The sequence below is a fragment of the Ochotona princeps genome, chromosome 9 (genome assembly GCF_030435755.1).
Source record: "Ochotona princeps isolate mOchPri1 chromosome 9, mOchPri1.hap1, whole genome shotgun sequence".
In the NCBI taxonomy this organism is placed as follows: Eukaryota; Metazoa; Chordata; class Mammalia; order Lagomorpha; family Ochotonidae; genus Ochotona; species Ochotona princeps.
Window position 1 is genome coordinate 37,042,465 of NC_080840.1, and position 16,275 is coordinate 37,058,739.

The 16,275-nt window shown below is 39.5% G+C and overlaps 1 protein-coding gene across 1 annotated transcript in view; it reads right to left on the reverse strand.

Annotated features, from left to right (window-relative positions):
- Positions 1-16,275, reverse strand: part of INTS8 (integrator complex subunit 8) — a 53,582-nt gene that overhangs the window by 5,228 nt on the left and 32,079 nt on the right. Inside the window, exons 16-24 of the mRNA XM_058668601.1 lie at positions 14,660-14,781; positions 9,838-10,022; positions 8,942-8,975; positions 8,398-8,454; positions 8,237-8,298; positions 6,020-6,138; positions 4,270-4,373; positions 2,153-2,203; positions 27-100 (exon numbers count right to left, since the gene is read on the reverse strand). Of these exons, the coding sequence (XP_058524584.1) occupies positions 27-100; positions 2,153-2,203; positions 4,270-4,373; positions 6,020-6,138; positions 8,237-8,298; positions 8,398-8,454; positions 8,942-8,975; positions 9,838-10,022; positions 14,660-14,781 (808 nt within the window). The remainder of the gene's footprint in view (positions 1-26; positions 101-2,152; positions 2,204-4,269; positions 4,374-6,019; positions 6,139-8,236; positions 8,299-8,397; positions 8,455-8,941; positions 8,976-9,837; positions 10,023-14,659; positions 14,782-16,275) is intronic.

Sequence of the window (16,275 nt, forward strand, 5' to 3'; positions counted from 1 at the left end):
CTCTTTATTTTAAAGATCATACATACCTGTTTTGTTCCTGTAGAGACTTAAAGGCTGTTTTGTAGTCAATTTCTCTGAGGAACTGACATAAAATTGCCACCTACATAAATGAATTAAAAACAGTTTCAGTAAAAGTGACTTCCCTGGCTTGGGAGAGTAATCTTTATTCTAATATGAAGAATATATTTTGCAAGAAGGTCTGCATGCTCAGTGGGTTAGTTCATATTTACACCCAATCTTAATTTCACAAATGTTTGAACAGTAAGTATTTCTTCATCATTGACCTAAAGTACAACTTTGAATGAGAGGCTGGCAGAAAGCACTAATTTCAAAACTGACTAGAATTGAAAACACAAATGAAAGTGTCATGACATTCAATAACACACAAGTCATGCAATTAAACTTTTCATTGCTGCCAACCACAAAAGCTCCTTCCTGCAAACTGTAGGCTGCTAGACAGCATAAAAAATTAGTTGAAGGTTATAATACTCATCTCCTTAAAAAACTTTTTTCAAATAATTAATATGACATACATACAACTGAGAGGTTTTTAGTATATTACAACAAATTTGTATAACCATTACAAATAATTTCAAAATATTTTCACTGCTCTTCCCAAATCCCACAACCTGCACTATCATTCCTGATTCCCTGTGTCTCCTCAACATTGTGGTAACCCCTAATCTAGTTTCTGTCTCCACAGAGCTGCCCATTTCCAGCCTTTTCTATGAATGCAATCATACAATATGTGAACTCTTCTGTCTAGCTTCATTTACTTAGCACAGTCATTGGAGGTCTGAGGCTGACGTTGTAATTTGTTAAGACTACAACGTTGGCATCCAATAGGCCCCAGCTTGAGACCTAGCTGCCCCACTTTCTATCCAGCTCGCTCCTCCTGGCCAAGGAAAAGCATCGGAAAATGGTTTAAGTGTTTGGCACGCTGCTACCCTTTTGAAAGAGCTGAAGAAGCTCCTTGGCCCTGACACTAGCCTAGCCTAGCATTGCTTTTGTTGCCATCTGGGGAGTGAACCAGTAGATGGAACATCTACCCTTCTCTCTATATAACTTTGACTTTCAACACACATCCTTTTTTTTTTTTAAAGGGAAGGTAACAGGAAACATTTTTGTGGTAACAGTGAATTAAGCTGCTGCCTATAGCACTGGCATCCATATGGGATCTGGTTCAAGTCCAACAGCTCTGCTTCTGATCCAGCTCCATGCTAGACCCGGGAAAGCAGTACAGGATGGCCCCAATACTGGGCTACTATACCTCAATAGGGAGACCCAGAAGCAGCTCCTGATTCCTGACTTGGGCTTGGCCCAGGCCCAGCTATAACTGCCATTTGGGGAGTGAACCAGCCAATGGAAAACCTCTCTCCCCATATATATATATAAAAATAAATATTTCTTTTTATGGATGAATATTTTATTTCATGAACACTGTATATTTTCATCATTTGATCACTATTTGTGGTTCTTGTTTTTCTTCACAGTTATGATGCTATGAACATCCAGGTAGAATTGTTCTGGGGCCATACATTTTCAATTCTCTCAAGTACAAACCCAAGAAGAATTTCTGAGTTAGAAATTATGTTTAATTGAGAAACTGCTAAACTTTCACAGAGACTGCGTCATCCTATATTCCCATGAGCAACATATGAGGGTTCCAATCTGATGTCCTCACCAACACTTGTTACTAGGTGTCTTTTTGTGAAGCCATTCTTGTAGTTGTGAAGTGGTATCTCACTATAGTTTTTAAAGTGCATCTTCATAATGACTAAAGTGTGCCTGAAAATCCTTTCCATTTAGGAGGGTCATTATTTTCTAGTACATAGTTTCATTTTAGTTAAATTCTATAAAACTACTAAAAATTTTTAAAAATATACTAAGCAGTTAAATATCACAAATTGAAAGTAATTTTGTTAAGAAAATAGCCATTTCCCAGGCCAGTGAATTATAATATATGATAAACAAACATATGAAGGAACCCAAAATCTCTGTGGCAAAATGGAACTATGAGTTAAGCTTATTTTGGTTAAAAAAAAAAAAAAAACTGCTTTAATTCACACATACTTTAAAATAAATTTGTTTTTCCACGAACCTTTAAAGTATATCATTCATGAAATAAATCAACATAATATTATAAACTAACCTGTGTGTGGCAATTCAGTAAAGAACAGCATTTTATCATGCGTTTTATTACCTACAACAAAGTCATGATTATTTTAAAAGTTAGTTAACATTGATTGTAACAAATATGCTATTTTTCATAAGGTATGTCAACAAAAGGCACAGCTGTGGCAATGGCAAGGATTGGAGGGGACAGTAAGTTTTATGGAAACTATTTTCCACCCAATTTTCTATGTTTAACTTTTTGAGGAACTGCTAAACTTTCACAGAGGCTGCATCATCCTATAGTTCTATGAACTAGGAATCTAGAAATGCTACTAAAACGGAAATTAAAAGTTTATTTCAAAAGCCATTCAAGTATTAGAAAAATATAATTTATAATTGTGGTAACAGTGGTCTAAATCTGAAGAAACAGCAAGTCATACAAAAAGAAAATGAAGCCCTGGCATTGTAACAAAGTAGATAAAACTACAGCCTACAACACCAGTGCCCAGTAGGGGTATTGGTTTGAGTCAAAGCTGCTCTACTTCCTAACCAGTTTCCAGCTAATGGACTGGGAAAAGCAGATGCTGATCCAAATATCTGGGCATCTATCACCCATGTGGAAGACCCAGATGAAGCTCCTGGATCTTGATTTTGGCCTGGCCACAATCCTAGCCATAACCACCTGGGGAGTGAACAATCCTAGCCACAACCATCTGGGGAGTGAACCAGAGCATGGAAGCTCTCTCTGTAACTGTGACTTACAAACATATAAACATTTAGAAAAAAAAAAAAAAAATATATATATATATATATATACATGTGCACGTGTGTGTGTGTGTAAAATTGTGCATAGAGGGGCAGAAAATAGAGAGAAGTACATCAAAGAGCACCAATTTGCAATAAGATACAATAAGCAAAGTCTAGAGATAGGATATATATTATGAAAACTACAGTTAATAGTATTGAACTGTCATGTGACACAGAAAGCTAAGCTGCCATCTGCAATGCTGGAATCCCATTTTAGAGTGTTAGTTCACATCCTGGACACCCCATTTCTAACTTAATCAGGCTGGGAAGGTAGCAGAGGATGGCCCAAGTGCAAACATCCGGTCACACTTATGGATAATCTTGATGGAGAACCCTGTTCCTGGCTTTGGTCTGGTCCAGCATGTTATCGCAGCTAATTGAAGAGTAAACCAGCAGATGTAAATCTATCACACTGACTTTCAAATAAATAAAGCTTTTAAAAGAGTTAACTGGGCCCGGCATGGTGGCATAGCAGCTAAAATCCTTGCCTTGCACGTGCCAGAATCCCTTAAGGGCGCTGTTTCATATTCCGGTGGCCCCACTTCCCATCCAGCTCCCTGCTTGTGGCCTGGGAAAGCAGTCGAGGACGGCCCAGAGCTTTGGGACCCTGCACCTATGTGAGAGACCCAGATGAAGCTCCAGGCTTCGGATCGGATCGGCTCAGCTCCGGGCTGTTGTGGCCACTTGTGGAGTGAATTATTGGACGGAAGATCTTCCTCTCTGTCTCTCCCCCTCTCTGGATCTGACTTTCCAATAAAAATAGATAAATCTTTAAAAAAAATTTTTTCATTAAAAGAGTTAACTATGAAAAGTGATAGATGTGAGTTGTCTGATTATAGTAGTCATTTTATCATGTGTGTATATATCAAAATAGCATGTGTGCCTTAAGTATGTGCCCAATTTGAAAATTGGGAATTTAAGAAACAAAATCAATACAATTTGTAAGCTGAGTGGGAACAGATAGGAGGGTCAATGAAAAGAAAAAAAAAATCAAGGATAATGCTCATTTGGGCTCTGATAACTCCAATAGTTAAACAATACTGCGGGATGCTCTGCTGTTTTGGGGTTCTTTGATTTTTGGAAGCATGAGTCAATTTATTAGAAGGAGAAACTATAAAGTTGGATATTATACTCAGTTTTCACTGGAGCATGGAATGCATTCTGGGAGTCAAAGCAGCAAGAGGTGCTGGAAATACAGGGAGCATAATTTCTTACAGTGCCATCAACTTAGGAGTTGATAATATATGGGACTTAACGTCAAAAACAGCAATGGCTAAGTTCAACCCACTGGGTCCCAAGAGGAAGAATATGTCAAGGAAGGGAAGAAAAGCTACAGAAATAACTTACCTGATCTGTATACACATCAGGAGGCACAGCCTTATTAAAGAAATCCGAACAGACAGCTCCTGCCTGGAGATAATAGTGAAGAGCTGCCGAATACTGATTTGTTGCTGAAGAGGGAAACACAGATAAAGAATTACCTGTCATTAGAGAGATAGGACCTCTTGTGAACAGCCAGGTGCAATTGCATGAGCAGACAGAAGCAGATTCTCAGAGAACAATCTTTATACTTACTTATCAAATCTCCACGTACAAAATTGAGTATCTGGAGATATTTATTTCCCCAAGTGTCCAAGCTAGAATTAAATCACAAACTTCTAAAGTGGTTTAGAATCTGTGCATCTATCAACAAACAGTTACTGAAGTCTTGTTACTAGGCACTGTGGTTTCCAAGTGGGATCCCATATTCCATGATGGAGTCCCTGGGTTTGACCAACTTCACTTTAAACCATCTCCTTGCTAATGTGCACCATGGGAAAGAGCAGATGACAGCTCAAATACTTGGGTCACTGTCACCCAAGTGCCAGACATGCACAGAGTTCCACGCTCCTAGTTTCAACACCATCCAGCACCAGATGTTGCAGGCATTCGGGAAGTCCACTAATGGATGAAAAGCTTTCAATCTCTCTCTTTTTTTTTTTTTTTTAAAGTTTACCTATTTTTATTTACTGGAAAGGCAGAGCCACAGAGAGGTTACAGACAGAGAAGGACTTTCCATCCATTATCCTACTTCCCAAATGGCTGCAACAGCAAATGCTGAGCCAAGTTGAAGCCAGGAGCCAGAATTCCATCCTTAACTCCCAAATGGGTAGCAGAGCCCAAATACTCGGGTCATTTTCCACTGCCTTCCCACACACATTTGAAAAAGACTGGGTTGGAAGCAGAGCAGCTGGGACTCAAACTGGCATTCTGCTATGAGTTGTAGCCATTGCAAGTGGTGGCTTAACCACATTGCTGGTCCATCTCTTTCTGCCATTCAGATAAAAAACACAAATTTTTTTTTTGATGATAAATTCTTTTTGGGAATGGAGTAAAAATAAGTATTAAAGCCAGCAATTACCCAAATGACTCAGAGAGAAATGACGTTAGGTAACAGAATAGATGAAATAATACGGGACTTGAACTAATTATTGTTAAAGCTGTGTTCCATACGTATGAAGATTGATTTTTATGGTTCATTCCACTTTAATATTTTACAATTTCTTGCTTAAACTACTGTGAAAAAAATTGACCCTAGAGATAATATTGTGGTGCATTATGTTAAGCTGCAGTCTGCAATACCAGGATCTCAGGTGAGTATCGGTTCAAGTCCCAGGTGTGTTCCACTTCCCACCGATATCTCTGCTAATTAATGTGCTGGGAAACGCAGTGGAAGATGGACTGAGTTTTTGGGCTCCTGTCACCCACATGGAGTTGCAGGTTCCTGTCTTCAGCCTGGCCCAGCCCTGACAGTTGTGCCATTTGGAAAAGAGATCGAGTGCATGGATGATCTCAATTCTCTCCTTCTCAGCTCCCATAACTTTGCCTTTTACATAAAATACATCTTTTTTAAAAATAATAGATTTAAACATTCTATTTTTAACAAACAGAAAAAAGTTAAAAGCACTCAAACCAAGAGTTCTACATCAAAAATTAAAACCATTAAAAGTTTTATACCCTGAAGTTCAATCAAGTATTGAACTAAAATGCACAGCATACTTTCACTTGCAAAAGTGCTAGAAAAACAAAGCCCAATGCAACCAAATATCTCACTTACCAAAATAAATGTCTGCCTGAATAATTAACCAGGAATGATTGTTTGGATTTATACTGAGTGTATACCGAACGAGCTCTTTTACTGTGATTGCCACAGCTTCAAAGTCCACAGACTGGAGGCTAAAAGAAAGAAACTCAATGAATCCCTACAGTGAAAGTCAACTTAAATTCCATACACACATTTGTAAAAAAACAAGACAGCCCAAACTTAGTCACAAACATCACACTATTACTAAGCATAAGCACATAAAGCTATCAAAATTACTATGCCTGAGAAAGTATAATTACCTAACATTTCATGAGACGGCTAAAAAGAAACTGGCTTGCTTCCTTTTTTAAAAAACTGACTAAGCAGATGACTAAAGTATGTTTACATCTTTTTAAATGTTTAAAGTATACTAAAGTGGTAAGATAAAAATCTTATTTTGGGGACAGGCATTGAGCTGCCAACAGTAGTGCCAGAATCTCACGTGGGCACTGGCTGTTTGACTTTCGATTCAGCTCCCTGCTATTTCACCTGGGAAAGCAATGACGAGTGGCTTAACTGTGTGGCTCCCTGCATCCATGTGGCAGACCTGGAAGAAGCTCCTGGCTCCTACTTTCAGTGCAGCGCAGCTTCAACTGCTACAGCCATGTGGGGAGTAAAACAGCAAATACACAATCTTTTTCTCTCTGTACCTCTGCCTTTCAAATAAGACAGTTTTTTTTTTTTTTAATTTTTAAAAACTATTTTTGCTTCCAGCAAGAGTTATAGGAAAAAACTTTCTCTAAATGACTTTTAAGTTCTGTATTTAGATGAAACCACAATAAACGAACTCAAATCTTAGCAATATTGCTATGTGGCCTCTTGCAAGAGCAACTGATTTCCCTGCACTTTTGTCTCCGCAGTTCAAAAGGGGTTAGGAGACAGACATGGCAAGTACAGCTCCTCCGTGAAATGGTAGAGAATGGGACCAGGTTCTCGGAGCCTAGCTAAACGTGGATATTTTAGGAACAGAATTAGAGGGTGAGGAAACAAATCTGTCTTCCACATGAAAAACTGCAACACGTAGAAAGAAAAAATAAGTAAAAATATGAAAAAGCATATAAACCATCGCTTCTTTCACTTTCATTCTCCCCTTAAAGAACTCCCTCACCACCTCACTGTAATTTTCAGATGACAAAAGTATTTTTTTGAAAAGATTTGTTTGAACTAAGGGAGTTACAGGCCTAGGCTAACATACCTTGGGGAAAACAGTGTGACATGGTCCAAGTACTTGGGCTCCTGCAACATGGGAAATCCAGATGGAGCTCTGGGTTCCTGGCTCCAACCTGGCCCAGTCCTTGCCACTGCGGCCATTTGCGGAGAGAACCAGCAGATGGAAGAACTCTGCTTCTCCCCCTCTTTCCATCAATCCACCAAATGCTCTTGACAAAAAATATTAGGGAGTCAAAGTTATCCTTTCAGTTTTCATTTTAAAACATTTATTTATTTTTATTGGAAGATAGATCAGATATATGGAGAGAAGGGGTTATCAAGATCTGCTATCCACTGATTCACTCCCCAGATGGCCACAACTGCTGGAGCTGAGCCAATCTGAAGCCTAGAGCAAGAGTTTCTACCAGGTCTCAAGGCTTTGGGCCATCCTCTACTGCTTTCCCAGGTCATAAAACAGGGAGCTGGATGGGAAGTGGAGCAGCTGGGACACAACATGAAACAGTTACATTTCATCATAATTTCTTTTAAAAATTCTGTTCATTCGAAAGAGTTACGGAGAGAGAGGAAGAGAGAGGGAGAGAGGGAGGGAAAGAAAGATCTTCTACTTGCTGGTTCATTCCCCAAATGGCTGCAAAAGCTGGGGCTGGGTCAGGTTGAAGCCTGGAGTTTTTCTGGGTCTCCCACATGGCTGCAAGGTCCCAGGCATATGGGTCATCTTTAGCTGCTTCTCCCAGGCATGCCAGAAAGGAGTTGGAAAGGAAGTGGAATAGCTGGGAGCCAAATTGGTACTGGCATCAGACACCTGCATGGCAGGTGGAAGCTTCATATGTGATGCCACAGGGCTGGCCCCTTACAGAAGTTTTTAGAAAGATAATTATTAAAATACAAAAACATAAAGACAGTTGTAGAATAACAGATTTGTGGTCTTTTAATGAAATTATCTAAGGTTACCTATACCAGCAAGGATCACTTCTAAATACATCACTAATTTAATAAAATGTAACCTATACCACTACTTACTTTGGAATTGAAGACGGCCAGATAGAAATGTGTTCAGCTGTAATATCATTCACAATGTCCTCCTTTAAATTAAAGAACGTAAAGAGCAAATTAGGCCCAATGTCTTTGAAAAATAAACTGCTTTCAAAAACAATTTTTTACTGAAATTAAGAAATACTGACCCGAACGTTATGAAGTTTCACAAACAGTGATAAAATAATAGTCAAAACCAGTGGTTCCTATGAGAAAGAAAACAGTCTCTGAAATCAAATTTAAAAATATTTAATATTTTTTGTTATCCTCAGAGAAACTCATTTCAAAAGATTTTCACATTTTAAAATTTAGTGTCACTCCATTTTTAATCTCACAAGGAAACATTACAGCAGAGTTTACATGAACACTATGGCGTTCATGATGCTCTCTCCAGACTCATGTCCTCAGATAGTTCTGAAACTGACCTAACAGACCTCTTTCTAACTAGGATTTCAACTAGGATGAAGCCCAGGTCACACTCAGTAAACAAAGAAGACATTACTGCTACTAAGCAAAACTAATGCCAGCCTTTACACACCGAACCCTACTATGAAGACTTCTTTATAATTTAAAAGAGTACTTTTCTGTGCTAAAACAATGCAAGGCAAATAGAAAATAAAGCTGCCATTTAGATTAGTCCACCCCCAATAATTTATTTTTATTGGTAATCATGTAAATTTTAGTAAAACTTACCCGTAATTTTTTGATAAAAGAAAGCAGTTCACTTCTACAAAATAATAATAATAATAATAATTATAAACCATTTAATATTGAAAATTAAAAAAAACCAAAGTAATAAAGTATAGATGAAGGTTTATTCCTAAAGCTCCAACTCTCCATTCAGGAATGTAATACTCTGATTTTATACAAATGCAGTAACATTTCACCCATTTTTATCATATGGCCCATCTACCCTGTGGTCAGAGATGGTCCCAAGAAATACCTAGCATTAAGTAAGATATGCATCACCCACACCAGAGTGCCTGGACATGACTCCTGGATGCAACACCTGCATCCAATTTCAGCAGGCCGCTCCCTGCTAGCACAGACCTGCAAGGCAGCCATGATGGCTCACGTAGGGAGGTTCCTGAGCCCATGTGATAGAGCTGGATTCAGTTCCTGACTTCCAGCTTTCCTCTAGCCCAGCTTTGGTCACTGAAGGTGTTTGCTGTTGTTGTTTTTTAAAGATTTACTTTATCTGAAAGGCAGAGTTGGAAAAAGATCCACCCACTGATTCACTCCACAAATGGAAACAATGGCTGAGAATGGGTAAGGCCAGAACCAGAAGCTTCAGCTACGTCTCCCAACTGGGTGCCAGGGCCAAAGGATGTAGGCCATGCCTCACTAAATTCCCAGCATTAGCAGGGAGCTGGACTGGAAGTGGAACAGCAGTGACTGGACCCATTACGCCATAACATCAGCTCCCAATGAAAGCACCTGCAGAATGAACCAAAGATAATGGTGCTCTCTGCCTCTTCAATAATTTTTTAAATGGTCAATATTTATGATGTACAGTATACATGTTCTTGAAACAGTATATATGAAAAGAACCCAAAAAATGCAAGTAATAGAACCATACCAACACATACCGATACATTATGCCTAATGTAGATTCCCTCTGCTTTATTAAACTAACTCTGCCATCATTTCCTCGTTTGTGCTGATTGGACACACTACAGATTTGAACAACAACTTCCCAAAGATCTTTAGCAGTCCGTCTACTTTCTTTAGGGCCTGGAAGTTCTTTGCAGGTAGCTGCTAAAAGCTGTCCAAGCTGTAACATGAAAACAAAAACAAAATGTACAGGACATAATCTGTAACATCACATATAGTAGTTCTATTAAGGCACAATGGATTTGGGAAGAGAACCATCCAAAAAGAACACAGATACCATTATATTATGCATTCAATACACTGCCTGAGGAATTTGAAGCCCATTTCCTATTTATAGCAGATCTGAACCTATTTGGGGAAGATTCTTGGTTCTACCATATAGACCTTATCATTTCTACATAATTATGGTCTAATGAGAACAACACTAACACAATACAAAGAGGTTTGTGATTTATTATTAAGTGAAGATAATTCTAAAATACACATAAATACAATAAAATAAACATAAATAAATCGATTTCCACTTTAAAAGCAAAAAAAAAAATGGGGCAGAAATAGTGGTACAACAGGTTACGTTTCCCCTTGGGATGCCCACTTCATATCAGAGTGACTGGTTCCACCCAGCTCCTCTGCTGTGTTGATCTAAGTTGCCCAGCAGGCAGTGGATGACAACTACCCACATGGCACTCAGCTCAAGTTAGCTGAGTTCCACCTGGCTTAGCCCTGACTGTTGTACACATATGAGGACTGAATCAACAGCTGGACTATCTCTCCCGCTTTGTCACTCTTACAAATATTCTTTAAAAAAATCATTTTAAAAAGGTGTGTAGTAGGAGGGATACAGCAATGCTAATGTGGTAAAAGCCAAAAGGCAGAACTAAAGTAGTATTCACATGTGATCATTACACATTATATACTCTCTCTCACACACACACCAAATTGCCGTACTATATTCATAAATGTGCAAATATTAAAACACAAAGTTCTAAAAATCAAATAGTGTCTGCGTTACATTCACCAATCACACATTTATTCTTTTTATCTTGAAATGAAAGCAAAAAAAAAAAAAAGAAAAGAAAGAAAGAAATTAAAATTGACAGAGCAAGGTGACAGATTTAGAGGTACTTTTCCCTAAGCAAAATGCTAACAAATGAGGATGGAGCTACTGTCAATATTAGCAGCAGAATCATGAAGAACAGATTGTATAAAGTAACTGATCAGAATCAAGGCATCTCTGAACACTGTTGATATGTGAAAGGCCCAGAAGTTAAGGGAAAGGGCTAAAAGCAAGAAACAGAAAAGATAAGGCCCCAAATAAAAACAAACAAACAACAAAAAAAACCCAGCCTTTTCCAAATTCAGCATTATTTTCCATCTATAATTTTAAAGCAAGAGAGGGTCTTTCTATCCTACTTCTTAATTTTATGCAGGCATAAAGGTGCAAGTCCTTTAGGAAACCTCAGTTCCATCTACAATGAACTTCAAACCTTCTATCATGGGGGTCCAACGGGTAAAGCCCCTTCTTTGAAAAAAAATACAGGATTGAGATTGGTGCTGGGCACAGTTTGCTAATGTTTCACTTGCAGTGCCAAATGGGATGCCGGTACTAGTCCTGGCTGCTCCACCTCCAGTCCAGCTCCATGCTTTTGGCCTGGGAAAGCAGCAGAGAATGGCTCAATTCCTTGAGTACTATAAGGGAGACCTATAGGAAGATCCTGGCTCCTAGCTTTGGATGGGCTCAGCTCTGGCCATTGTGGCCACTTGGGAATGAAACAGCAGATGGAACACCTCTCTCTCTTCCTCTGTAACTCTGCCTTTCAAATAAAAATAAATCAAAATAATTAACTAAAATCCATGACTGTGATGAAAATGAAAATAGATGCTCTTAACCTTTTCTTAATTAGGGCAAAAGTAAGTTCAATTAATATCTAGGATACACTGCCATGTTACCTTTATATATCTAAACGTTTGCTTCATTAAGCCATACATAATGTTACAGAATAATACTATACTCCTAAATACTTCAATATATTTCTCTTAGGTCATTTTTCTACACAAATCAAACTGCACAGTCATACTTAAAAGAATTGATACCTGCTGGTACTTTTTATAGCTAGTGAAAATGATGTTAAAAGCCCTACCTTCACTGTGTGAGTAGGTAGTAATTACACTGGCCCAAGAAGACAGTTCATTCTATATGTCCAATAAACACACTCTTCCGACAGCCAGGTTTGCTACTGAAATATACACAGCTGTTGACTGTAGCTCAAGGCCAGACATACTGTAGCTCATTTTCTCAAACGGTTCTCTTCTGCTTTATTCAACTTATTTCAATTCCACTCCTCGTGAACTTCTATCTACTTACATATTTTGAACAGCAGAGACAAAGACACCCATCTCCCACCTACCAGTTCACTCCCCAATCCAGGAGTCCAGAATACAATCAGTTTCACATGTGAAGTGGCAGAAACTGCATGACTGCAGCCACTGGGACTGTACCCCAGGATGTGTTTTAGCAGGAAGCTGGAACTGGGGGCAGAGCCAAGATTCCTACCAGGTCCTTCAAAACGGCAATGTGGACACCCCAAGAGGCACAACTGATTGCTATGTCAAATGCTCCCCCTGTCAAATTCATTTGTCTTTTTGTTCATATAAAAATTGCCAATGTGTTGACTTCTTTTCCTTCTTATTTGAACAGTGAAGACAGACAAATCTTCCATCCACTGATTCATTCCCCAAACCGCTGGCACAGCCAGGTCTGGGTCAGGCTGAAACCAGCAGCCACGAACTCTGACTGGTCTCCTACAAGGCAGAGGAGCAAGTACTTAAACAATCTTCCATTACCTTCCCAGATGCATTAGCAGGAGGATGGGTAAAAAGTAAAGCAGCCAAGACTCAAATCGGCACTAACATCAGACGCCAACAGTGTTAAGCAGCAGATTAATCCCCTGGCCACAATACTGGCCCCTCAGGTTCATTTTCTATAACCTCAGGAATCACATGCTTAGTAGAAAGTCACTAAATGTATGTGATAAATAAATTCAACTAAGACAATTCCTCAGAGGTCTTTAGGTCTTAATCAACTTAATTCCATAAACATACTTTTTAGAATAGAGGATCCGGGTTTCTAACTGGCATTCAAATGAGAAGGCAGCATGATGGGTATCAACTTAACATGCTCTGTCATAATCTCAGTTCCAAATTCCACAAATATACTTTAGTGCTTGCTACATGCTATGCGTTATGGAAAGCATAAAATGAAACTTAGCTCCTCTCTAAACCTCACCATTGTATAAGGAAGGCAGACAAGTGAATAAATAATTTAGTATACATATTAACCATAATAGAACCAGTGTTAACAGTCAGAAGGTACCAAGAGAAAATACTAACACAGGGGTTAAGACCCTGCTTGGGCTACTTACATCCCATAATGGAGTGCCTGGGTTTTGAGTCCCAGCTCTATTGTTTTATTTTAAGATTTACTTACGGGCCTAGCGCAATGGCTCAATGGCTAAATCCTCACCTTGCAAGCGCCAGGAAGCCATGTGGGTGCCGAATGGTGTCCCAGCTGCTCCACTTCCCATCCAGCTCCCTACTTATGGCCTAGAAAAGCAGGAGAGGACGGTCCAAAGCTTTGGGACCCTGCACCCTCATTGCAGACCGAGAAGAAGCTCCTGGCTCCTGGCTTCTGGTTTCAGATTGGCTCGCTCCAGCTGCTGTGACCATTTGGGGAGTGAACCAACAGTATATGGAAGATCTCTCTCTGTGTCTCTTCTTCTCTCTGCAGTTAGATAATCTGACCAAAAAGTACACAATCCACAACACAATTTCCTATATCTACATGGTGCAGGCCCTCAAAACGTCATAGAAGCCTGCATCATCACCCCAGGGCACAGCTCCACAGGATTCACTGATGGAGAAGTATAGACAGCACTCACTCTGTGGTTAACAATGAGCAAGAGGCTATGATCTGAGTGGGAATAATAACCTTGGGACAAATGGCCTTCTTATATTAGGGGTTATTAAAGCTTAAGCAGATAACTATTGGGCATAATCAGAGAAGGATTCCAGGTAATTAGAAACCCATATCCCAGATGTTTACCAAAGAGATTCATGATATGATGTCTGATGATACAAGCATGACAATAAATTTTTAGGATCCATTGTAAGGACAGAAAGGGGGAATAAACCAAAATCAAACTTCTTGAGTGTTAAAACGAGCTCAACTTTTGAAAGGACATGCCTGAAATACGGAAGAAGAAACAATCAACCTAACTAAAATTTTTACAAAGGGCAACAGCAATGACAATTGATTAAAATATTAAAAACTGGGCTTCAAACTACAACTAAATTAAGCTACAACTAAACTAAAACTTTTTATTTTTTGTCACAGAAATCAGTCAAGTTTCTTAAGAACTATAAAAGGAGCAGGGATTTGATGAAGGGGTTAATTCACGGCTTGGTATGCCTGCACCCCAAATACCTGATTTCAGGACCCATTCTGTTCTCCATTCTGTTCTGCAAATGCCTGCCCCGGGGAAGCAGGCAGGTGATAGCTCAGGTGATCTGGTCCCTGCCACCCACATGAGAAACGCCAGGTGAGATTTTGGCTTTCGGCTCCTGCAGAACACTCGAGCAGCCAATCAGTGGGCAGGATATATTACTTTCTTTTTTTTTTTTTAAATAAATGAAAATCAAAAAGCAAAACCTAATATCAGAAGTAATATGAAATAATCTAATAATTCTGATACTCCCCTTTTCTAACAATTCAGTAATCCTTATTTAAATATTAATTACCTTTACATAAGGATTACTCTGAAGTAGAAATGCAGGAACTTGCAACGTGAGATACTCATTTTCCCTCCAGTTTAACATAAAAGCAACACATTCTTCAGCTATAACTTGACGAAGAGGAATATCTAAAAAGCAAAGTAGAAAACAGAATTAGCATAAAAGCACTAATACAATAGAAATTGACAAGGTTTCATAAACTATTTTTAAGAAATGTCTATGATGCAGAAAACATGAAAATAAAAAATGTGAAAAGCTAGCATTTCTGAATAAGAACACTCAAGGCTCCTGGACTAAGCTAAGCTGCAGCAGCAAGGGAGTGCATGAGAGCCAGATGAGATACAGCACAGACCAGGTGAGGCCACAGTACATACTGGCACACACAAACACTGGGGATGGGAGTGGGCGTGGTGGGGAGTTACTAGGCGTTACCCTGACTAGCCAAATAGGCTGTGGCACCCGCTGGTGTGAGTGAAGACTGGATCTTGCTGCCAAAGGGGGGAAAAATAGAAAATGTGAGTGAAGACCAGTCACGTCACATGAGAGATGGGGTTTGGGCGTAACTGCAGACAACTGTGTCCACCAATATGTGCACTGGCTGATGCAACTAAAGAACAGAACCTGACCCTGTAGCAGCTACAATGCACAAGTCTGAGGTCATGCCAGCCAAGGTTTCTTAGGGCACTTCTACCTAGATCATTGTATTCAAATCCTGGCTACAGGGAAAAGATATATAATCCATCCTTGGAGTGTATGCATTGCGACTGGATTTCCTTAGCTGTTGATGCCTATGCAGTGGTGAGCATGCCCAGATGCATGCCCAGGTGCCAGTTCTAATCCTGGCAGCCCCGCTTCCCATCCAGCTCCCTGCTTGTGGCCTGGGAAAGCAGTGGAGAACAGTCCAAATAAAGCCTTGGAACCCTGCACCTACATGGGAGACGTGGAGGTTACTGGCTCCTGGTTTCAGACTGGTGCAGCATCAGCCGTGGCGCTCACTTGGGAGTGAATTATCGGAAGAAAGATCTTCTTCTCTGTCTCTCCTCCTCTCTGTATATCTGACTTTGCAATAAAAATAAATCTTCAAAAAAATTTTTATTGATCTGATACATTAATATCATAGTTCTGGTTCTTACTGTGATGCTGAGCAAATTCCATAACCTCTCAGCATCTATCTTTTGATTTACAAAATAAGAAAAAATTGGTAGATACTTCAGAATTTCAGTGAGAAATTGTTACATGTAAAGCTCTTAAAACAATGATGCACAGAATTCAATAAATGTTAGAGTTCTTAAATAGTTATTGTTTTTTGAAAGTTTCAACTTTTGTGACGGCAGAGAGGCAGAGAAAGAGGAAAAAAGTTTTTCATCTGCTGGCTCACTTCCCAAATGACCGCCACAGCCAGGGCTGGACCAGGCTGAAGCCGGCAGCCTGTAACTCCACCTGAGTCTCCCACGTGGGTTGTAGGATCCAAGCACTTGAGCCATCATCTGTTGCCTACTATGAGACACATAAGTACGGAGCTGGTTCAGAAGCAAAACATCCAGGACTTGAACTCGCACTTTAGTATAAACTACAGGGGCTCCAAGTTGTGAACTGAACCCCGTAGCCTTTTAGAGGAAATT